Here is a 24,180-nt window from a genome sequence, read left to right on the forward strand (position 1 = left end):
CATTTATATCTCTTTTGTCCCTTGACTTGGGCCCAGAAACATTCTCAGGTGCAAAGACAAGGAAAGTGTACTATATCTTATCTTGGATTCAGAGCACCTCCACCCTGTAGGCCTTTCTTGGGACTTTATTGTTAAAGGTAGTGTTGCTCCACCTTAATTTTTCCTACTCCCTTGAGGTCTTCCCCATCTGCCTATCAATTTGACCAGAGTCTCCTTCCTTTTATTGGTACTCTTGACTCTCTTCTGAGCAAACGGTATTGCCAGGTATTGATACTGTCTTATAACTTGAGGGAAGGAGCCTTGCAGTAATAGGCTCTCTGTGTCATTGGAATACGTTGTTTTTTAGAACTACTTGTGGGGCAGTTCTTGCCTATAGAAAAAACTAGTAGATGCAGCTCCAAAATGTGTCCCTTGCAATAATTAGAATGTGTAAGTGCCTTCCTCACATATATTTTGCCACTTATTATTTCTTTATTACTTTATAGTGTAGCTTATTCTAGTAGGCAGAAGTGATGAGTTCAGTGCAGACTTAATGAACCTAGAGAAGAAAGGCATGTCTTGCTTGTTGTTCCTAATTTTATTATCTAATCAGCATATTCTTGATCTTAAAAGATTTGTTTCGTGAATGATCCACGGGCCCAGCACAAGTATAATAAACTTTATACTGTAGACTACTTGAGCAATATGGTTGGAGGGAGAAGAACTCTGTATAACAACCAGCCCATTGACCTCTTGAAAAAGATGGTTGCTGCTTCCATCAAAGATGGAGAGGTTAGTATTGCTTTTGTGTCTCCCACTTTGGGGTTAAAATAACTTCTTTTACTTCTTTAAGAAGATAGGGTTTTTGTTGATTTTTCTCCTTTCTCTATTTCCAGGCTGTGTGGTTTGGCTGTGATGTTGGAAAACACTTCAGTGGCAAGCTGGGCCTCAGTGACATGAATATGTGAGTGCAAGAAATTTAAAATAGTCATTTTGGGTTGTTGCTGTTGGAGTACACTTTTGATACATAATGATGCTAAAGTTCATCCAAAGACTAAGGGTGGCTTAAGGGTGGGTCTCTTTCATTGCATCTTTTGAGTGTTAAGATCACATAGCAGAAACTCAAGCCCAGAAGCTCAAATCATACTTTAGTAGAAGTAATTGGTCTTCTTAAAAAACACCCTTAGAAAGAAAGACACTTAAAAAAAAAAATTGATTACCATGTAAATCTGCTCAGTGCACTTGGGAGTATAGTAAAAGATTTTCTGGAGCTCTTATTTGCTATTTGATGTTTCTCGTACTGCTTATCTTACTTTGATTTCTTACTTGTTTTTGTCTTTATGACAAGACGAATTTGCATGTATCCTTGTCTGTTATGGTAGTGAAGGTTCATTTATAGAGTAAATCAAGATTCCTTGACTGTTAAAATAATGCCATTTGAGAGTTACTTATAAGTAATTGATACTAGTAACTGATACTTTGTTGAATGAATATCTTGATAGTTCACAAAAGAAAGAAATCTGCTGAAGAGAATGGGTTTTTTTTTTAATTTTGAAAATATTGTCTAATGTATTGGGCATTATTTATTTAAATTTCACAGTCAGCAGAGTTTTAAATGTATTCAGAAACTGTCTGGTTCCAGCTTGAAAGATACCATTTTTGTAAGAAATTACTTCAACTACTTTTTTGCATACTTTTTAAAAAAGTTTTCTTACCAAAATGACAATGCAAACTGATTATGCTAGCTTTTGATATGGTGAATTTAATCTTTAATCATTTCATATTTTCTTGCATACTCATGATACATAAAGAATGGAATACGATTGAGAAATAAAATTGTGCTTATGCCATGTTCTTTTTTTGTTTTTGAGACAGGGTCTCAGTTGAGACTGACCTGAACTCACTATGTAGCCCAGGCTGTTCTCGAACTCATAGCGATCCTCCTGCCTCAGCCTTCCAAGTGCTAGGATTATAGGCGTGTGCTACCATGCCCAGCTGCCATGTTCTTTCTAAAGAGCTATGACTAGAGCCCATATATAGTTAGAGCTGTTGAGTCTCTTCAGTTTCCTATGTTCCTTTTATAGTCAAAAGGCAAGAGAGTGCTCCCTTTATTTTGTACCATCATTCTTTTTACAGCTATGACCATGAATTGGTGTTTGGTGTCTCCTTGAAGAACATGAGTAAAGCTGAGAGGTTGTCTTTTGGTGAGTCACTTATGACCCACGCCATGACCTTCACTGCTTTCTCAGAGAAGGTAGGACCCCTAGCACAACTGCTTTGGTGTTTGCACAGATGGAAACACATACTCCTGCAGCCCGTTAATCCAGCAGAACTTCTTTCATGGTGTATATGATTTATATTAAAAGTTATCTTCCAAGTAATATATTGTACCTAAATCACTTGGGATTGAGCTGTATGTTCAGATATAATAAAATTAGGAATTTTCCATGAGGCACAGAGTTTGGGTCAGCAGGGAATAAAGAAGTAACTGCTTTTTTGTAACTTTGAAAGGTCTTGATATAAAGAGAGGTCAGCAGAGGAACTTAGGAGAAGATAATTTCTGTTTTATAAGAAATGAAAATGTGCCCTGACAGTGTTAGTATTTTGATGACCTACTTTCAGACTTAGCTTCCTTTCATTTGCCATTGAACATTACTGGACTTATGCAGAGCTTTAGGAGTTTGGATGTAAAGCATTTTGAACTTGCTTGAAATGCTCTGAGTAGTATTATCACAATTTCTAAGATATACTGTAGCATTGGATATAACAACTGAGGTTTTATCTTTCACAGATAAACTCCCCAATTTCAGGCAATAGAGTGGTTATCTTACTCGTATGCTTAGGGTTTGTAAGGAAAAAAAAAGACTTCAAACCACTTTAATTCTATACCTTCACAAGCAGTAGTGTTCTCTTTCTAGCCTAATTACTGTAAAGAAATCCACAGACTAACTACCTTGTGTAAATTATTTTAGGAAATTGTTAGAGAATTGTTTTGCTACCCTGCCCTCTGGATTTATGATTATTAAAGCACTTAGAAATATCTTAGCATATAATTATGCCAAGTTTTCCTAACTAAACTACCTAGAAGTTTAGTTAGATTGTTTTGGTGTACTCTTTAGGGCAAAATTGTGAGTAGGATGAGATTTTCTCTCTGTACCTTCCTCCCTTCTCTGCCAGCTACTTCACTTGTGCTTTATTGATCCACAACATCCTAGATCCTTATGTGCTCTCCCATTCAAAACCTGATCTTAAGGAAGGTTTAATTACATCTGTACAAATTACAGGGCTTTACATAGTAGAACTCTGAGGTATTTCCGTTTTACATGAGGTCAAACACAGTGTGGTATAAAAAGTACCCTGAACTAATTAGGCAGTCCTGTGCTGGTATTCCTGTTCTTCAGGCAGTTTTCCCAAATAAATGCAAAAGTAAGGACTTATAGGCCAAAAAGCTGTTTTCTTCATCATTCCATGGTGCACCTTTATAGTTAGTGAGATTCCCATACCAAGAAACAAAAAAATTTATGGTGTATAATTGATATTACCTTGATAGATCATAAAAAGCCACCTCAGAAGAGTAGAAAATTATTTAATTGATTTCCACCCTGATTTATGACAAAATTCTCACATTAGAATTATGAACAAAACTCAAAATATAAGTGATAAGTTATTTTAAATAAGAATAGCTTTTTGTTATTAGAAGTAACATTAAGAGACATTTTTATGAGTAAGTTAGTTTAATTTCTTTGTTTTTGCTTGGACCAGAGGTACTATAAAATTCAGTGGCTTTGCAACTAAATTAAAAACCTCATTAAATTAAAATTTTAAGTTATATAGAAGGCTCTCTTATTTTAAAAAATGGGAAAAAAGCCTTTTGTAATTTTCAAGAGAACTTTACCTTTTTAGCTGGACATGTTGGTGTACACCTGGGAGGCTGAGGTGTGAGAATCACAGTGAATTCAAGCCCAGCTTGTGCTACATAATAATTCAAAGGCAGCCCAAACTACATAGTGAGACCTTGTCTCAAAAGAAGGTGGGGGGAGGACTTTAGTTTTTAAAAATCATTTTCCATCTGTATTTTCAGGAATAAAAATCATACAATACTCCATGTCATTCTCTCTGGAACTTCCATTTTTGATTGGTACAGTTTATAACTAGAATTTTATATTGAACACCCCCCCACACACACACACCAGGAGTTTTTGGCCATTAAAACTAGTTTGAATTACATTTTTTAAAATTTATTTATTTATTTTTTAATTACATTTTAATAATAACAGAGATAAAGGTATACTGATTACTATATTTCTGCAGGATCCTTTCCTGATGCTATTCCCATGGCATCCCTGAGAGAGAGGTCTAGCTTTTATCATTTTACATTTGTAGATGACCCAAAAAACAATTTAATTCACAATTAATTCAGGAATTAATTCACAAGGGAAGAAATAGTAAGCATTTTCAGATATACAGTAGCAAGTAAATGACTTTAGGTGGTATAGATTCTAGCTGTGATATTTAAGAGGAAAGTGAAGATGGAATACAGTGAGTGAAATAGAAAACTAAAGCAGATGTTTAATATGCCAGCCTCAGAGTGTATAATTTAATGTTGCTAGTACAGGTAAGGATACTTGAAACTTGTAGTGGGTTTGTTAGCTAAATCTGACACTGAAAATTACTGAGATCTAAGAAGAATGCTAAGAGAATTATGATGTTCAGGTCAGCAAACCCACAGGGAACCAACTCCCATGCAGAAGAGACTTATCATCAGTGCTAGCAAGTAGGAGTGACAGATGAAATCATTAGGAGAAATACAAGGGTTAGTGCTCTCTCGTGCTACAGAGATTTAAGTTGTTTTGACATCAGTAAATGTCCTGGGTAAACAAGATAGAGAAGTCTTTTCCCAAATGGAGCTTTACTTTTTGTCCCTCTCTGTGTCACTATAATAAATGCTATAAAGGAAGGTTACTATCATGAGTATCGTTGTCCCTTTAAGAAGATGATAATAGAGCTTATTTTATTTAAGATAGAAAAAAGAACAAAACTGCCTGGTTTTTGTTTATGAAAATCATCTCTTTATTTTGGCTTTGCCATTCAATCTCTGTTGTATTAAATTCAATATCTATGTAACTGAATCAGTAAAACACATTGGGAGAACATCATTACTTGATTTCTCCAAATAGAAAGTCATACATTGTGATGAGAATATGTTTATTTTGTTTTATTTTTCAAAAGCTCTTGGCCAGGACTTAGAACTATTCGTGGAATAAATGCAATGAAATGCCTTTTCAAAGAATTTTAATTGATTAAGAGCAAGAATCCCTGGCTTCAAATGATGTTAACTATTCTTAATAATTTATTATATTTTATTTTCCTTAGCCAAGTAGCATTTTTACCAATTTATTTTCTTATAGAATAGAATGTAAAGGGAAAGGTAGTATTTATTGTTTTGTTAGTTTTATTTATTCCACTTCTATTGAAATGTGTAACCCTTTAGTGCTAGTAGAGAATACATGACCCTGATCATGTACATCGTGGCTGTATACAGCAGAGGGTTTATTTTAAGTGGCCACAAGCTAAAATTGCATGACACCCCAGTAGGGGAAAATCTATTCATACTGTACCCTATCAACTTTTTTTTTTAATCAGGATGATCAGGATGGTACATTTCTGAAATGGAGAGTGGAGAATTCATGGGGTGAAGACCATGGACACAAAGGTGAGCTTAAAGTTAAAATACTAATTCCAGATGATTCAGATCTGCTCTACTCTCTGCCTTTCTGGGTAGAAAGCTGGTCTAGTGTGAAGGTTTTTCAGTAATTGGTCTTATTGGCTAAACTATTCAACAGAAGTATGAAGATCTAGTTTGCCCCAGGGTTCCTGTGACCAGCATGGCATGCCTGAACACCTTAGTTGATTCAAGACCACTATGTGTTTGCATTTGTTCCAGACGTTGCTGGCTCTACTAGACCATTCTGTAACAGAATCTCTTGGTTGATGAGAAGGTTGGGTACCCTCTGCCAGCATGCTTGCTATATGGGTAAAAGTAAGGAATATGGGCTCTGGAAAAGAGCTGGCTACAAAATACATAATGTACAGGCATATGTACTCTCACATCACATAGTTTTCATCTGTTGCACCAGCGCTCTAGAGAAAAGCCTTCTGAGTGGGAGCATGTGATTTTCAAGAAACTTTTGGCATTTCTTGAAAGTTGTGAAGCCTAAAGAAGAGAACACTTTAATTCCCATTTAGAACTCTCTAATACTGAGTAATAAAAACTGACAGAAGTCACAAGTAAATTATTGTAATAAGCTAAACAAAATAACACAAGTGAGTTGTAGGAAAGTCAAGATTATAGATAACAAAAAAAGGAAATAAAAATCTAACCATCCAACTACCAAGTAATCACCACTGATAATTTAGAGTATATTTTTGAGAAATGTTTAGACTACTACTTTTAAAGATTGTTTCTATAGTAGATCAAAGCCTCTTAAAGAAGTTTTATGTTTTGATTTTTAAGGTTTCAAACCAAAAGTGGCTGCTATTGTGGGATATGTGATGTGAGCATGTATGTGTCTGTGCATTATGTATTTTGTAGTCAGCTCTTTTCCAGAGCCTGTATTCCTTACTTTTAGCCAGTGGATTCTTATTAGGAAAAGCACATTATCCAAAGCTTAGTAGACTAGGTAGAAGACTGAGACAGAAGGGAAACCAGAGAAGTAAGATGTCCAGACACGTGGAACCAGACCTCAGCACAAATCTCACCCAGTAGGAATCAGCGGACAGTTTCTTTAAAAAGAAAAAATAAAAAGGAAGTAGAGATCTTAGCAACTCTTTGTTTTTGTGTCCTCTATATTTAGAATAGTAATTTTGCAGTCATTTTTCACAGAGTCCTGGGATTTCCGGGGGCAAAGGTGGAGTTTTGGAAGTGGGCAGATGGGGCTTCTACTGCTCATGTTTGAAAACTGCTGTCTTAGAAGAGTATATTAACCTGATTTTTATACGTGACAGAACTTTAGTATGCTGATTGAGCCCCACAGCCTTGGATATGATGGCCAGAATCTGAACGCCATTTATCTGTCACTCCAAATCTTTTTATCTGTATATGAAAACAGTCATTGGTAATTTTGGCTAACTGTCCCTGGGAACTGCTGTGAAACTCAGTAGCTCAGTATTTATATAAACAAGTTTCTCATCAGCATCAGATGTCTCCTTTCTGTGATTTTTGTAATTGTTATGTGATTATAGGGATCCTTAAAGTGTAGCACTTTTTGAATAGGGATTTCTGATAAAGTGAATTTCCTTTTAACACAAATATATGTTAGAATCAAATAAAGGATTTATGCCTCAACAAAGTTAGCAGAAAGACTAAAACAACTTACAGTTTAGTAATAAGGACAGATGCTAATCTTAAATTGGAAAGATTTGATTATTTGTAGCAAACGAGGTTTGTTTAGGGGAGCCCAGCTCTGTTAGCTTCCTTTTTTTGATATTTTCTATCTTTGTTAATCACTGGATTTTTGATAGTGATACCCATTTAAGAGAAAATAAACACTTATAAAGTCAGGAAAATACTTGTCTTGTGTGGTGTAAGTTAACTTTTTATTACTCTTAACCTAAATACTTGCTTTCAGAGAGAATTCTGAGCCACTTTGCTTCTTTTTTTCCTCATTCTGTTATACCTTTTTATTCCTACTCAATAACTTAGTCATTCCACTAGCAATATGTTGAGTGAACTGGAGTCTTTATTCCTGTACTCTGCCTGTAATCCTTCCTAGAAAAATCTGCAGCTATCTAGTAAAGGTTAAACTAACTTTTTTAATTGTTTTTCTCAAATAATTGAAATGCCTGAGATTATACAGAGAAAAGCATTTCAGTAGAGAGCCAAAAGATAAGAAATTGAACTCAAGGGAGTAGATAAGGAATAGTTCATACAAAGCCAAAATAAATTATTCTCATATATTTCTTGGTCATGTTCTCTCTGACTTAATAGGAAGGAAGGAAAGAAAACATGATCTGATTTAATTGGCACACTTGGCTTGACCTTCAGAGAGTGCTTACTTTGTTATCCTGTTGGTGATGTGCAGGGTCCTCTTGTCTGTTATCCTGGTGGGCATTCATTGGTGCAGCTGAGGCAGGACCTCTGTTTGTGCTCTCTGGAGAAACATGACTACCCTTTAAGCAGCATTCAGGAATTTTGTTTCTAACTATAACATTAAGAGATTGTTACTATTCTCTTTGGGATTTCTGCCTGTTTAGATCAATGTTTTTGAAAAAAGAAATCAGTGTTGTTAATACAGGCTGTAGGTAAACAGAGTAGAGATACCCAGGCAGGCTGCCCTTGCCCTCTGCCTAGTCTTGGCTTTGGTTTTCCCCATTGGTCGTGTTCATGACTTTTCCTGCCCCAGAGACTGTTATGTGAGTCAGATAACCTGTTTCACAATGTAGGCAGAGGTTCCTTCTGACCAGGAGAGACATTAAAGGAGAAATTAGTTACTGCCTTGTACCAATTGTGTTCTTTCATGTTAGTAAATTCAAGTATATGTTCATAGCCGTACAGAAAACTGATTACATATTGAGCATGTAGCCCAGTACGGCTTTCTTTTCTCCCCTGCTTGAAATGCATGATTGTACATTTTGTACCTATGTTCATGGATCATATTAGAAATAGATTTTATAGTTAAATGACTTTTATAATTGACTGTTTAAATTTTAAATTTGACTTTTATAATTAATTGAAGGAACAGATCTTGAGATTTGTTACAGTGTCTTTCATTTTTAAAAGTTGACACAGTAAAATACTTAATTTAAATTAAAGGAAATAACCATTGGTTTCTGTCATTATTCATCAGAAGATCATAGCCTTTAAACCACAGTAATCTGCAAGTTCCCTAGGTCTTCAGTGGTAGAGCCCAAAATTATAACCCAGATAATCTGATACCGGAGCCTTTTTTTTTTTTTTTTTTTTTTTGGTACCGGGGATTGAACTTGGGCCTCTGCACTTGCAAGGCAGGCAGCAGAACCACTGAGCTAAATCCTCAGCCCCACCAGAGCCATTTTTTAACTACCAAAATGCTTTCTCTCAACTTTTCCATTCAGATTAGCCTCTGTGTCCCTGATTTCATTTTAGTAAAAATTTCAGACTTCCTCCTAAAAGGGAACCCTATGGTAATTTCAATTAAAGAGACTTAGGCATGTTAGATATTAATCTTGGAAGAAATTTACATGGTCAATTCAGATTGTGTAAGTTGTGATTTTAAAAAATATGAATGTTTTTAAAAATTTTTTTAAATGTTTTACAATAAAGGACATGTTGGTTCCGCTGCCTGCCTTGCAGGCGCAAGGTCCAGAGTTTGATCCCCAGTACCAAAAAAGAGGACATGTTGGAATTATTCTCCCTCAGAATACTGCTGCTACCCTGCCTTACTTCAAACGAACTTATTCCATCATTCTTGCCACTTTCTGCAAACAGTCTGGAAATCCTCTTCTATCATTGCCTTCAATTACACTGTTTTCATGTCTTGCTCAATTTGAAATGTTTACCTTTTGGAATCATTTTGACTTTAAGGGAACAGCCAGAAGGTACATGGTGCCAGATTTGGTGAATAACGTATATGAGGACACACTGAAACATTTTTACAAGGCTTCCTCTTCATTTGATGGCATTGGGTAGCAACATTCACTGTGTATTTGATCACACCTCATAAAGACACTGAGGAAAAAGAGCTTCTGGAACTGCTTCACAAGTGGCAGGAAATAGATTGGTAGACATACCTATAATCCAAGCACTCCGGAGGCTGAGGCAGGAGAATGACTATGAGGTCGAGGCCAGCCTAGGCTATAAAGTGAGTTCAAGGCCAGCCTGAACTATATGGCGAGGCCTGTCTCAAAAGAAACAAAAACAAAAAGTGCAAAAATGATGGAATAAGTGCATTTGAAGAAAGAAGAAACATTTTAGGGAGATTAATGGCAGTGTATCCTTTACTGTAATACAAAATTTCAACATACTATATTTTTTAATTAGTCCTTGTATCTGGAAAAACTTAACATACCCTTTAATTGCCTCACCAGCCAAACTAATACCACGTGTTACTTTGGGAACAGTATTTCCAAAGCTGATTTTTCCTATAATGTTACACTGTGACACCTGGTGAGTTGTGGTGAGACAAGTTAATATTTAATTCCTGATAATATATCTGGATAGTTTTACATTTCTTTGTCAGTAACATGGATACTTAGTTTCCTTATGTCATATAGTTTGTCCCTGTAGCTCTCCTAAGAAATGATGTATGAAATCATTTTCAGATGTCTGAAAGAGCTGTCCATGACATTCCATTACATAGCAACTACTTTGTAAGAATTCAAAGTTTGCTAATGTGTTTATGTTTTCTTATGGGTTCAGGCTGGAGTAATCAAGATAAAAACATAGATGATTATCCCTATACTTTTATATGAAGAAACTAAAATTTATTGAGAAGTTTTTACTTATTCAAGGTTATAGAGGATCCCAGAATTGTAATTCAGACCTTACAACTTCCCTTAAAATGACTTAGGAAAGGCAGTCATTTGCTAATCTGTTAGAGGTTCACTTCTCTACTTATAAATTGTACGTACTAAAAACAAATTTCTGAATTCCTGGAAAAGGAATATGATTTTGTTATGTTATATTGAAGAGTTCTCATGTCTCTCAAGGCTTGAGGAAAGTGCTGATACCGTTAGATGTCTATATCTGAGTTCTCTCAAAAGGACTATTATCCATCTTTATCAACCAAATTGCCTACATGACTCAGGCTAAAAAATAGTACATGTGAGTGTGATGGCATCCTGGTGCTCCCACTGTAGGCTGCGTAACATTGGTGGAAGTATAAGTTATTTTAGCCTCAGCTTTCTCATCTATAAAGCAGAGCTAATAATTGTATCTACCTCAAAAGGTAATATGTATAGATCTCCTTATTTGAAGCTAACAGGCCTTCTATAAGCCAAAGGAAATAGTCTTGTCAAACCACAACTATAAACTCATAATTTTAAACACAATGCAGGTACTCCCAGAAGATATGAAAAGTGCTAAAAGTCCCAGTGAAAGACATTCTTTAGTTAATCACACTTGTTGCCTAGACCCTCTTCTCACACACTCTTAAATCTTTATAAAAAATCTTGTCTCTCACCCTGATGACATGATTCTTGTCTTGGGAACTTTGCCAATTGTCCCCTTTGGCAGTGTATTCTGTGTTGTTTTGTTTTTTTGTTTTTTGAGACAGGGTCTCACTATGTAGTTGAGACTGACCTGGAACTCATTATATAGCCCAGGCTGGTCTTGAACTCATAGCAATCCTCGTGCCTCAGTCTCCTGAGTGCTGGGATTACAGGCATGTACCACCATGCCCGGCTTCTGGCGGTGTATTCTGGTCTGAATAATCTCTTATCTTTACTCCTGAGGAATGGAGGGATTTATCTACTTCTTACCATGCTAGGCATATAAAAAATACTCAAAAATATTAACTCTCTGTTGTTAACATTAGCTATAGATTAATGGGAGCAAGAGAACAAGAACATCAAGCTTCCTCACCTTTCCTTTCTAGAAGAGGATTGCCTAACCTGCCTCATGGTTCCATTTTCAGGTCACTTAAGAATTCAGACTCCAGTGTGACCATTGTGCTACCTCGCCCTTTCCAGTTGCTGGATGGATTGATTCCACATTGTATGGGCTGAGTTTCGTGAGAGAAAGTAGTGCAGGTGAATAGACCTGATGCTGAGGAAAAACCATTAGCAGCAACATTGGCTCACATTTATTGATGGGATGCAGGGAACCATGCACAGGCTGTAATGGAATTAATGTCTCTGACCCTCTTAGGAATTTATACTTAACCACCTGGGACATGGAAAGGGTATTTGAAGAGGGCTGTGATGTGACAAAAGTGGCATTCATGTTGTGCTGCTCCTCAGACTGTAAGATGTAGAATAAATAGACCGAGAAAAGCAAAGAAGGGATGATTCTCTAAGAAGGCAGATGGCAGAGAGAAAGAACCAGAGAGGGCCCCCTCAGTGCAGAGGCAGGGAAAAGATGTTGAAGCCAAGGTTATTGAAAAGGGCAAGGAGTGGAGAGAGCATCTCAGAAGCCAAGGGAGACTATGGTTGTAAGTCATGGTACAGCAGAGCAGACAGCAAGTGAATCAGAGAACGGCTTTTGGGTTGGATTTGAAAGTGCTTTGGGAAGCTTTAGGAGGATTGAGGTACAAGCCACATGTACAGCACTTTAGTACTCAATTCCTTCAAATGCTACATATAGCAGGTTAGGGATCAAAGCTGGGATACTTGAAGCTGTAAATCTCAGTCTATATATGTGAAACAGAAACAGGAGTAAGTAACATGGGGGATGAACTTCAGGGAGATGGTGAGTGACTGGAACTTTAAGGTCTTCTCAGGGGTTCTTTAAGGGCAAGTCAGCTTGAAGTTTTAACTTCCTGTTAGGGTTATGGCGTTTTTGGAAGTGATGTAGGGAGACCAGCAAGGGAGATGATAGCTGAGAAGGGTAGCCCTTTGCATTTGGAGCCCCTACTTTGGACAGATCAGAGGAGTGAGGCCAACAAATAACGTGGCCTAAGGAATGACCAAAAAGCAGGCTGTGCCTGAAACACATAGAACTAGTGATAGTTTTGGGGTTGGAGAGAAGGCATTGAGTTTCAATTTCAAGTAAACAGACCCTTGGATGACTTCTGAACTTGTGCTTTCCTTTCCTGATCCAACATCCTGTAGGAGTCTTGTGTGTACTCAGGCCTGCCTGGCTTATGCTCATGGTCTAGGGAAAGGAGAAAGTGACAAGCCCTGAAGTGAACAGACATTTGGGCTCTTCGGTACAGGGCACTTCCTCAGGACGTGTGCACTTCTGCTGAGAGAACTTCTCTGTGGTTTGATGGGTTAAAAAAATAAAAGCCACAAACCCTAATAGCCCCTTTTCCCTTCTGGGTTTTCCATTCCACATTTTCCCTGGTGCCTTTACCAGGGAAACAGTATCTTCTGTAGCCTTTGTTTCTGCAAGAGGCCACCATTAATATCCTGTTCTATGAGTATCTCTTCTTTTATCAGCAGAAGGTTCACAAACATAAATGCATCCTCACCCCAGAGCCAGACTTTTATGTTTATTCTGGAGGAATAAGAAGCCTCTTCTCAGATTGTTGTCCAAATAGCAGTCATAATTGCACGTGGTTGTTTTGACTCTCTTCCTCTGGCTTTTTAAAAAACCTCCAACCCATCTTGTTATCCACCCTTCTGAATACATGTACACAGAACATAAGATCTCTCTGATTTAAAGAGACCAAACACCTCATAAAGGGACTTATGGGCCCTGGGTCCCTAACTGTTAGTGTGGGATTTGTGAGCTGACAGAGTTGGTTCCTAACAACTAGGAGGACAAGCTAGATTAAATGCTGCCTGTTTCCAACACCGTAACTCCCTGCCAAGGTCTTTTGCTGATTACTGAGAGCCTGTGGAAGAGCTTCAGATTAGAAGATAAGACCTGAGTTGATGTGGGCTTTGTTTATTGGCCTGTGATGTTAGACAACTAAAGCCTGCTTGCCTTAGAGCATTAGGAAGATTAAAATCCAAGCATGAGTAATGTGTGTGACATTGCATTGTAAAGTATAAGCTCCCCAGGGGGTGTTTTTCTGTTTTTGGTTTTATTTAGGGTGTTTTTTTTGTTTTTTTGTTTGTTTGTTTTTTGGTACCGGGGATCAAATTTTTTTTAAATGTATGGTTTTTATTTTTATAGTAGAATTCTTTTAATACTAAAATTTTGTTGTTACAAAATCAAAATACATATTGAGAGGAATCTTCTTTCCATTTCTGTTTCTCTCTACTCCACCCACCCTGTCCTTCCAGATTACCATTTCTTTGGGTTTCTGGTATATCTTTCCTTCTTTGTGTGCAGACACACATAGTTGCCTCCGTGTCTCCCACCAGCGCAGCATACTATATACTCTACTCCGCATCTTTCTCATTTCATTTAACAGAGTGTCTTGCAGGCATTTCCCTCTCAGTACATTTCCATACTGGTACCCTTTATTGCTTTCTGTTGTCTGGATGTGCCATAGTTTATTTGACCCGTTCCCTTGCTTATTTGTCTTGCTTCCAGTCTTTTGCTATCACAAAAAGTGTACAATGTGTAAAACAGTGGCCAGCCCAGTTTAAGTGCTGAATAAGTATTGGCTGTCACTACACAGAAAGATAAGTCGTGTGAACACAGGAACTCTCATCTGTAGGATGAAATCCTAGGAATTGCATTGCTTAATGATGAAGACAGATGCATTTGTAATTTTTCTAGATGTCAAATTCTGTTCCATAGGAGTTGTGTCACTGCATATTTGCATAATACCCTGTACAAATTTAAGGCATTAGGGCATGCTTCATACACAGAAGTGGTTAACAAATTGCCACTACTTAATTATACATTGAAATGTCAATATTGGTAAATTTGACTCTTCATAAAAACAGGCGAACATTCCATTGTAAAAGAGGCAGAAGCCAGGTGTGGTAGTGTAGACCTATAATCCTATCTGCTCCAGAGGCTGAAATAGGAGGATTGCAAGTTCAAGGCCAGCCTGGGCAACATAGTGAGAGCCTATCTCACCATTTTAAAAACTAGAAAATAATTTAAAATGTAAAAAAGGACTGGGGATGTAATTTAGTGATAGAGCACTTGCTTAGCATGTGAGAGGCCCTAGGTTCAATCATTAGTACCATAAAAGAAAAAAGTGGTTAGGGGAGGGATCTCATACAGGTGCTTTATAAAGCTATAAATAACAAGCAAACAAAATTTTTTAAAAAGGTTTAAATGGGTCCAAAAGAAAATTGGTAATTATATACCACGTATTGGTGAATATCTAAGGAAATTAAATAGAAAATAGGGGATTGATTAAATATATTTTGATTTAATCATAGATTTGACACTAAAATTATGATATAAATAAATTATTCCTTTATCAAAATGGAAAAAAGTTAATTGTAAAGGAAGCATGTAGCACTTTGTAATATGAGTGTGTGATTTTTTTATATAAAATGTATCAAGTTCACATGTGGAAATTTCATCAAAGGATATAGATGAAATTTGAAAAAGGCTTATCCTGGATGGTATACTATAGGCAGTTTTTAAATTTGTATTTGTCTTCTCTCTTCTTACTATGTTTCCAAAAATTTTTGTAATGAGCTTGAGTTAATTTGGGTAATTTTTAAGGAGTTAAAAAAAATGCAAGCTGGAGTGGTGGTGCATGCCTGTAATCCCAGTACTTTGGGAGGCTGCGATAGGAGGAGTACAAGCCTGGGCAACTTAGTGATTTAGCAAGACCCTGTCTCAAAATCAAAAATGGACTGTGGGTACAGCTCAGTGCAAAGGCCCTGGATTCACTGTCCAGTACCAGAAGAAAAGAAAAAAGGAAGGAAAGAAGGGAGGAATAATGGAGAAAAATTTTTCAGAAATTTTGGAGGAGGGCCAGGGATTTAGCTCAGTAGCACCGTGCCTGCCTCACAAGTGCAATGTCCTGAGTTTGATCCCCGGTACCCAAAAAGCAGAAATTGTGGAGGAGAAAATCACCAACATTATGGCATAGAACTATCAGTTTATTGTTATCTTTAATGCACATCTATATTTATAATTAGTTTTGTACAGGATATACAAATTTAAGGCATTAGGGCACTTAAACACTTTTTCATGGGCCGGGAAAGTAGCTCTGTGGTAGGACCTACCTAGCATGCACAAGAGCCTGGTTCTGTCACCAACACCCCCAAAAAAGAAAAAGAGAAAAACTCTTTCACATTGTTATAGTCTTTGCAACTTTATCTTAAAAGGCTAATGCTCTGCAAGGCGTTCTCACACTTTATGAGCAAGTTTGGACTGTAGACAGATGCCAGTTAGGTTCTGCTCTCCTTTCTGGGAGCAGCATGTCTTCACCCTGGAGGTAGGGCCAGCAGGTGAAAATTTGGCAGTGACTTAATGAGGTCTGGAAGCCTGGCTCCCTTAGGTTCATACTGCTAGATGGATGCACCAGAACAGAACGGGTAACTTGGTGTTGTGAAGCATTTTAAAATAGTAATTAACCACAAATGGTTTGTTAGGTGAAATATTTCATAGAACAAAGACAACAAAAGGTGTTTGTAATTTAGGCATGATATCTGATCTGAGAGGTTTAAATGTCAGCTCGTTAGCAGGATTTCAGGAAACTGGCCATTGCAGAGCTCTTCTGAGTGAGTCTCACCTCACCAGTCTACACTTCTGTCCACAGACACTACTGTCTTCCTTTTACAGACAGATCCTATCCTCTGGTTTACAAAATACATAAACATTGCCAGCTCCTTTGAGGGACTATACATTTATTTTATTTTATTTTTTATAGCATATAAATAAGCTAGTAAGGTTTAAAGTCTCATGATCCAAACTTCCAGTTTAGAGTGAAAAACCACCTCACAGAACATTAAGTCATTACGATGAAGTCCTAAAGACTGTGTAGCCACATCAAAAAGTGGTTCCCTGTTGGTTGGTTTTTGTTTGGTGTGGTGTACAGTGGTAGGAATTAAACTCAGGGTCTTGAGCATGCTAGTTAAGTACTCTACCTGACCAGTCTAGTCCTGAAATTTAAATAAAATTTCATTTTACCTTAGTTTTTGAGGTTGACTCTTACTCACCAAACTTGGAATATAAAGTTGGAATCCCATTTTGCTTTCTTTTCCCACTTGCTTAGGGAGTAGCTCTAATGACCACAGTGCTTAAGGGATGAGAGCTGCAGCCTTCCTCAAAACAGAATGGCCGTGGGCACCTGCCTAAGCACAGCCTTCCTGGGTTTCAGACACTGATTCTAATCTCAGTCAAACTCTGAGACAAGCAATGACAGCAGTTACAGCAGCCACAGTCTATTATCTATCCTACTCAGGGTACAATTACTTGACAACCACCTAGACTATGAGGTTTTTGTGGGCCCCCAAACAACTCATATCCTGAAGAGAGACGCTAAGCAAGGTGGGTCCTCTTGGCAGGGACATTGAAAGGGTGGATTACAATTGATAGGAGTTTTAATTTATGTAGACTTAATCTGATCTGCTTTTGGAACAAGATAGCGTAGGTGTACTTACTGTCCGTTTTCTTTGGGCATTCTTTGAAGGTTCATTTGATTGTATGGTGATAATATTGTTATAAGGGCCCAGAACTTTATTACATGAATCTGCTTCTGTCCTTTACTCTGGCCGCACTGCCCAGAGCTACTCTAAAATGTATGTGGGCTGCACAGTGGTAAGGAGAGGCAGGACTAATGTCTCAGAGGGTGTGATGTTAAGCAGACTGGTGTACTTGCTCACACCTTCCTCTGAGGAGGCAGGTGGTAAGGGTCTCAGGAAGCACATACTCAGGTTGTAGCTGGAATTGGTGTACTGGGTGGCATTGGTACTGGTGGTGGTAAGGTCCTGACTGATTGACAGAAGCAGAGACAAGGACTCTGGCTGTGTACTCAGGACAGAGCTCTAGCCCATGTTCTTCTTCCTGTGTCTCCTGGTGAGAGAGGAGTCCTTGGATATTAGTGCTTGAGTGTGTGTGTGTGTGTGTGTGTGTGTGTGTGTGTGTGTGTGAGAGAGAGAGAGAGAGAGAGAGAGAGAGAGAGAGAGAGAGACACCCAGGGCCTTGTGTGTGCTAGGCAAGCTTCACTGCCAGTCCCCCTGAACAATTTTTCAGGACATCTGCTTTTGAGGGTAAACATGCTGTGCCATTATCATAATGGGCTGACTGACTTCTCTCACAGGTAAAAAGCAGAATTGGGCATAGGTGAACTCACCAAATCGGTAGTGTCTTCATGTTACATGATGTCCTTTGTCAGCATTTAGCCTACAAATTAGATTTACCACTGTGCTGCCTTTTCATTATTTAAATCAGTCATGTCTTAAGAACCATAGTCCCTATAGTGTGGACTGAGGACCTGTGGGTCCCTAGGATCTTTTTAGGGGTACACAGGGTTATCCCTTCACTGACATACCTGTGAGACACCAGATGTTCTTCATTTACTTCAACAAAGTTACAGATTGCAACATGTCGAAATAGACCCAGATCCAGGAAGCCATTGTTTTCTGTAAAGCCAGACCTTGTAAAGCCAGATCTTGAAATGAAAAACAGTACTACTTTTCTAACTTAAAAAATGTTTTAAATGTTTAAAACACACTCATTCTCAAAATAATTTTAGTCTGACTTATACTATAATTTCAGTAAATACAGTGTTTCATGAAAACTAATGTACAATATGCTTGTCTGTAGGGGAAAAGTCTTATTACAAGTTGAGTGGCAAAGATGTTTCTTTTAATTACACGTAGATTTTTAGAAAAACATTATCATTAGGTAGTACTGCTCTACTAGAAATGGATTTCCCAAGAATTACTCACTAGTAAGTAATTTATTTTTATAAATATTTATAAAAATTTTTATAAATAAATTTTATTGATTTCACTAGTGAAATAAAGAGGTGATGAACTCTACTTTTCAAAATCATATTCAGAAAAATCTAATGTGTCTTCTTGCTGAAGAGTCTTTGCCAGACGAATCTTTTCAGCCTTGGTGATTAATTTCTCATTACCTCTTTTCTTTCACTAGAAAAGACCTCAGCTTTCCAGCTGTGCTACTTTTTAATTTTCATGTGTGTCTTCATTACTGCTTGAACATCCTCAGGAGTTTAAATCTAGCATGGCATTCTGTGTCTCCTCTTAGCAAGTCAACATAAATAACTTCTGACATTGCAGCCAAAGTATCCTGTACAGTGTTATTTACAACTCAAAATGTAGGTCCCAGTAACCCAGAAAAGTAACAACTATATGACTTTCTGTAAGGTCTCATGAATAAAGGTTTCATGGAACCTTACAAAATCTTTTGTTGGGGGTGTTAGTGCAGGGTACCACCCAGTTCTGTTCACTGAGAAATCTGTATGTTCCGTGGCCTTTCTTGGGAAAATAGCAGCAGCTGTCTCAGTCATCCTGATCCTCAGACCTGCCTGATCTCATTGCAGATTCCTTTCTAAGAAAGCAAAAACCGTGTGATCACTTGACTCTCACAGTATCATCTGTAAACGAGTGGCTTTGTGGGAATGGTGACATGTCCCATCAAGATGCCCATAACAGCTTAGCTAGTTGCTGTAAGAGTGTGTGATAGAGAGGAAGAAGAGTCAGTGATGCTGAGAGGGTGGGTCGGAGCTGGTGAAGAATGGAGCTGGTGAGCTCGGCCCACCCCCTAGATCCCTTCAGGGAGGGCTGTATGAACAACATGAGTTTCCATCCACCTGCCAGCATCCAGGGCATCACTGGCCATCAGGGAAGCAGCAGAGCAGCGGAGAAGCACAGCCATGGGTCCAGGACCCTGCTCTAAACTTCACCCATGTCACCTGGACATGTCACTTGGTTACCATGAGTTGCATATTTGTAGTTGGTAAAAATATGCCATGCCTGTTTACATCACAAAATTGCCACTACGACATAGATTAAATGATACTATAGGTTGGGAAGACAAAATACACATACAGCTGTTTTGTAAGCAGTATCTTTGCAGTACTGACAGGGCTTCTGCTCTTTGCCCTGCCCTCTGGATTCATGCAGCTCTGTTCTCTTCTCCAGGTTACTTGTGCATGACTGATGAGTGGTTCTCTGAATATGTCTACGAGGTGGTGGTGGACAAGAAACACGTCCCAGAAGACGTCCTGGCTGTGTTAGAGCAGGAGCCCATTGTCCTCCCAGCCTGGGACCCCTTGGGGGCTTTGGCTGAGTGACCCCACTCCAGCTCTTTCCTTCTCCCATGGAACCTGATGTAGCTGCAAAGGACAGAACCAGGGACTGAAGCCAAAGTTACACAGGTGACTGTGTGTTCCTACAGGACACAGTCAGACTTGGATTTCCAGTCTCCGCCAGGAACCTCTTTGGGGAAGTGTGCTTTATGCTGAAACAAAATATTCATAAAGAAGGAAAAAAAGGAAAAATCAGGTCATGTTATCTACTCTCCTCGTCTCCAACAGCTCAGGATCTCTTAGCATTTTAATCAGATATAATTGTCCTAACCCCATCAAAAAAGGTCTTCAGTGTGTGTTGTAATAAGACTGGAGAGGATGAGCATCCGAGGTGTCTGGAGAAGAAACAGCCCCAGTACTCCCCGTTCCTAGAGTAGAGTGGGAGCGGGGTGCCTACGACTTGAGCTCTCAGAGCCACATGTGGCCTCACAGATTTCGCCCTTCATAGAGGCAGTCACAGAATTCATTGTTTTCAAGGCAGTTTCACCTACCTGTTACAGCCCAAGCACAGGAGGAGGTTGATCAGATCTGACACGATTCCTTCCTGTTCTGAACTGTGGGGGTGCAGCTCTGCTTGAGTTGAGTTTAATAGAGGCTTAGAGAAAGTGAGAGAGAAAACAACCAAAACCTTATCATGATCTCAAGTTGTAATCATTAGGGGGAGCTCTGGCCAAATGACAACTTTTGCCTCTGCACTGGGGGTTGGGGGCAGGAAAAGGTGATATTTGTTCTTTCTGACAACTAGATGGTGCTGAGAAGCTTTTGAATAAAACACTTTGCTAAATGAGAATAAGTTGATTTATTTGTACTGTTTATTTGGTTACAAATGAAAGCAACCAGGTAGCTTATGTTCTTCAAAGTGAAAAAGCAGGAAATGGGTACAGGCTTGCTTGTCTGCGGGATATCTGATCCTTCCTGTCCTGTGCTGATCCTCTGAGGCCCCTGCAGAGGACTTCCAGCCAGTGTACGGAGGGGCCCGGTGCCTCAGCCACTTCACTCTTCAAGGGTGTGAAGAAAGGCTCTGCTGGCCTGGACAGAGCATGACTTTTACTGAATTGGCCTCCATTCACTGAAAATAAATAAGCAGAAGCAGTCCTGATCAGCATTTCCATCAGTTCCTGTGCCGACTATTAGTCTGGCTCCCCAAGAATCTTCCCATCGTAACGGAATTGTCTGCCACAGCACTTTGCAAGACAAAATTAGAATAAAGGCTCAAGCTTTAACCAAAGTATTTACGATATTCTAGTAATCCTTTTCCAAGCAGGTTGAATAAATCCATTTCTAGACACATCATGGTAAAACCACAGAACAGGTTTTAAAAGCATCAGGAAGAAAAGCCAGATAACCTCCAAAGTAAAGACAATCAAGTTGTCAGCTAACTTCTGATTGGCTACTATATGTACCAGAAGACAGTGACACATATATATCTTCAAAATGCTGTGAGAAATTGACTGTAAACCTAGAATCCCATACTTAATAAAAATGTCTTTCAAGAAAAGGATGAAATGAAAAAAGAAAAGGGTGAAACGGGCCAGGGATTTAGCTCAGTGGCACCGCACCTGCCTCACAAGCACAAGCTCCTGACTTTGATCCCCGGTACTGAAAAATAAAAAAGGAATAAAGTAACTGTATATATCCATTACAGGGTTCAAAAGAAAACTAAGGGCTGGGGATTTAGCTTAGTGGTGCCGCTGCCTGCCTTGCAAGCGCAAGGTCCTGAGTATGATCCCTGGTACCTCTCCCCCAAAAAAGATAAAACCAAAATATGAGATCAGGTAGGGAGGGAGGTGATCAGAATTAATATAAGAGCCTTTTGTGTTAAAGAAGATATGTATGTGGAGTAACTTTACACTTCAGTATGTTAAAAGATGTGCTAAACCTTCTAGATTACTAAAAAATAAGCAGAAGAACCAAGACCTGTCATGTAAATGTACAAGATCCCAATGATGAATGTAACTATACTGTATACCTAAAATGTACCAATAAACTCAATGAGAGAAAAAAATAAGCAGAAGATAATAGAATGCAAGCAAGTAAGCATAATAGAACAAGCTGGGCATGGAGGCACACACCTGTAATCCCAGTACTTGGGAGGCTGAAGCAGGAGGGTTGCTTTGAGTTCAAGGCCAGCCTGAACTATATGGTGAGACCATCTTAAAAAAAAAAATTATATATATATATATATATACACACACACACACACACACACACACACAGACACAGTAACAACAAGAAAATACAGTCAATCCATAAGATGAGAGAAGGCAGGACAACTAGAGTATTCAAAATAGGATAGTAGAAATAGATCTGAATGTGTCAGTAACTACAACACACATAAATGAATTAAATGTTAAAAAAAAAAAAGACATCCAATGGTTTTTTAAAAGAAATGCAGCCATCTGCTGTTTATAAGACAACCTAGGATATTAAAAAAGGATAACAAAGATAGACACTAACCAAAATAAGTCTTGTAAAGCTATACTAATAAGCCTCAAAAATGAAGGCTGAGTAACCAAAGAGACCGTCTAACTAGGGCCATTACATGAACTGTGCTTCATATGGTCTCCCAGGAGTTGCACATCACAGTGGCCTGGAAAGACTGAGAAAAGCCTTACTAAGGATAGAATCACTACATAACTATAGGTTCATGAAAACATAAAGATGCTAGATTAATACATAACACCTATAATAACTTAGTCTTAAAATATTGTAAGAGCAAAACTGAAAACCATGTGGAAAAATACATGATCCCATATCATAATGGGAGGTTTTAACATGCTTCATAATTCCTGGTACTTCAGACAAGCAAAATCTCAGGTGAGCATATAAAAGATTTAAGTATTTAGTAAGAACACTGTATCTAGTGACTGCACATTCTTCTGAAGCACACATGGGACTTTTTCAGTTGGCCACACTGGATAGTAGAGGCAAAGGGTTGTAACCACCCTCCAGCCACAGTGCACTTGGGTGAGAAACCAAAATTAGATGACCAGAGGGCTGGGGATGTAGCTTAGTAGCACTGCACCCACCTGGCAACCCCAAAAGGTCCTGAGTTCTATCCCTGGTACCAAAAAAAAAAAAAAAAAAAAAAAAAAAAAAAAGATAACTAGAAATTAACCCCTATGTACTTAGAAATTTACAGTCCAAGAAAAAAATCATTAAGGAAATTCAACCTAAATAGTAATAATACATATCAAAATGAAGAATGCAGCCAAAATAGCACTTAGAAGAGCATTTATAGCATAAAATATTAAAATAATTTTATTAGAATGTAAGAAAGGCTGAAAATTGAGCAAAGTGTCTATTTCAACAAATTAGAACAGCAAAGTATACCTACAGAAGAAAAGATACCACAGAAAATGAAACAGAATCAGCAAAGCCAGAAGTTGGTTCTTAAGAAAGCCTATTAACAAGTCTTTGGCAGACAGAAAAAGCACACACAAAAGGAATTAAAATAACAGGTTGCTGCAGATATTAGAAAAACTTTGTCAAAAGTGAAGACATAAATCACAAATTCATGAAAGAACAAGAAAAAATAGTAGTATTTGAAACTGGGAAGAAAATGGGGTATTAAAAGATTTACAGAGCCGAAAAAGTTGAATCCTGAGCCAAAGAGAGAGAGAGCCAGCGACAAGCCATGTGCATTGCATAACCCCCCAAAAGTTCAACCGTGGCAGCACCAGATAGCATTGCCTCTTGACTGGGAGTAAGGGGGTCACTGAAGGGTTGAATGACTCTGGGCAGCAGGATGACCACTCCTCCACTTGTTAGAGAGTTCTATGGAAAGGGAAAACCACATACAGTGTAGAGGTCCGGAACAGAGGCGAGTTTCTAAGTACCATGAGGGCAGGAAGTGAGCATTTACATTCTGAAAGTCCGCAGCTATCTGGAGGCAGCAGATCAGAAGTCCTCTCTGTGGAATCTTGATTATCTCACGAAAAAAGATGGAAAAAAAGCACCCAGTATTTTATGGCCTATGGAATTATTTTATAAGTCTAGCATAACCTTGATAAGGATAGTAAAAATTTGATATGCAAATTTCATCCATAAACGTAGATGTAAAAGTAATAAACCAAATCTAGCTATATTTCATAGGATAACCTTACAACAAAATTCTTAATAAAAGCCATTTTTCAAACAAAATCAGGATCCAACAGAAACAAAGAATGGCAGCTATGTCTTCTCTGCTGAAGATAAGGGGCAGAGGCTAACATTTTTGCCAGAGATCTGAACCGGAAGAACTTCCTGATATGTGGGTGACAGGCAGGCTAGGAGGCAGAAAGGCATGGGATTGTCCTCTCCATCACTGAGTGACTGTCTGCAGGAGGGAAGCTGGTGAGATGTCTGGAAGTTCTCAGCCCAGGCCTCGTCTATTTGTGTGTGTCCAGAAGCCAAGGCCTGATACGGGGACGCGCCA

At 38.4% G+C, this 24,180-nt stretch overlaps 1 protein-coding gene across 2 annotated transcripts in view; it reads left to right on the forward strand.

The window, feature by feature from the left end:
* Blmh (bleomycin hydrolase) overlaps positions 1 to 20,550 on the forward strand; it is a 39,088-nt gene extending 18,538 nt beyond the window's left edge. For both annotated transcript variants that reach the window (XM_010642196.3, XM_010642197.3), the window contains exons 8-12: positions 613 to 771; positions 876 to 943; positions 2,116 to 2,233; positions 5,623 to 5,692; positions 19,597 to 20,550. In XM_010642196.3, the coding sequence (XP_010640498.1) occupies positions 613 to 771; positions 876 to 943; positions 2,116 to 2,233; positions 5,623 to 5,692; positions 19,597 to 19,748 (567 nt within the window). In that variant the 3' untranslated portion in view covers positions 19,749 to 20,550. The remainder of the gene's footprint in view (positions 1 to 612; positions 772 to 875; positions 944 to 2,115; positions 2,234 to 5,622; positions 5,693 to 19,596) is intronic.
* The last annotated feature ends 3,630 nt before the right edge of the window (positions 20,551 to 24,180 follow it).

The sequence above is a fragment of the Fukomys damarensis genome, unplaced genomic scaffold (assembly GCF_012274545.1).
Source record: "Fukomys damarensis isolate Sample0158 unplaced genomic scaffold, DMR_v1.0_HiC HiC_scaffold_13, whole genome shotgun sequence".
In the NCBI taxonomy this organism is placed as follows: domain Eukaryota; kingdom Metazoa; phylum Chordata; class Mammalia; order Rodentia; family Bathyergidae; genus Fukomys; species Fukomys damarensis.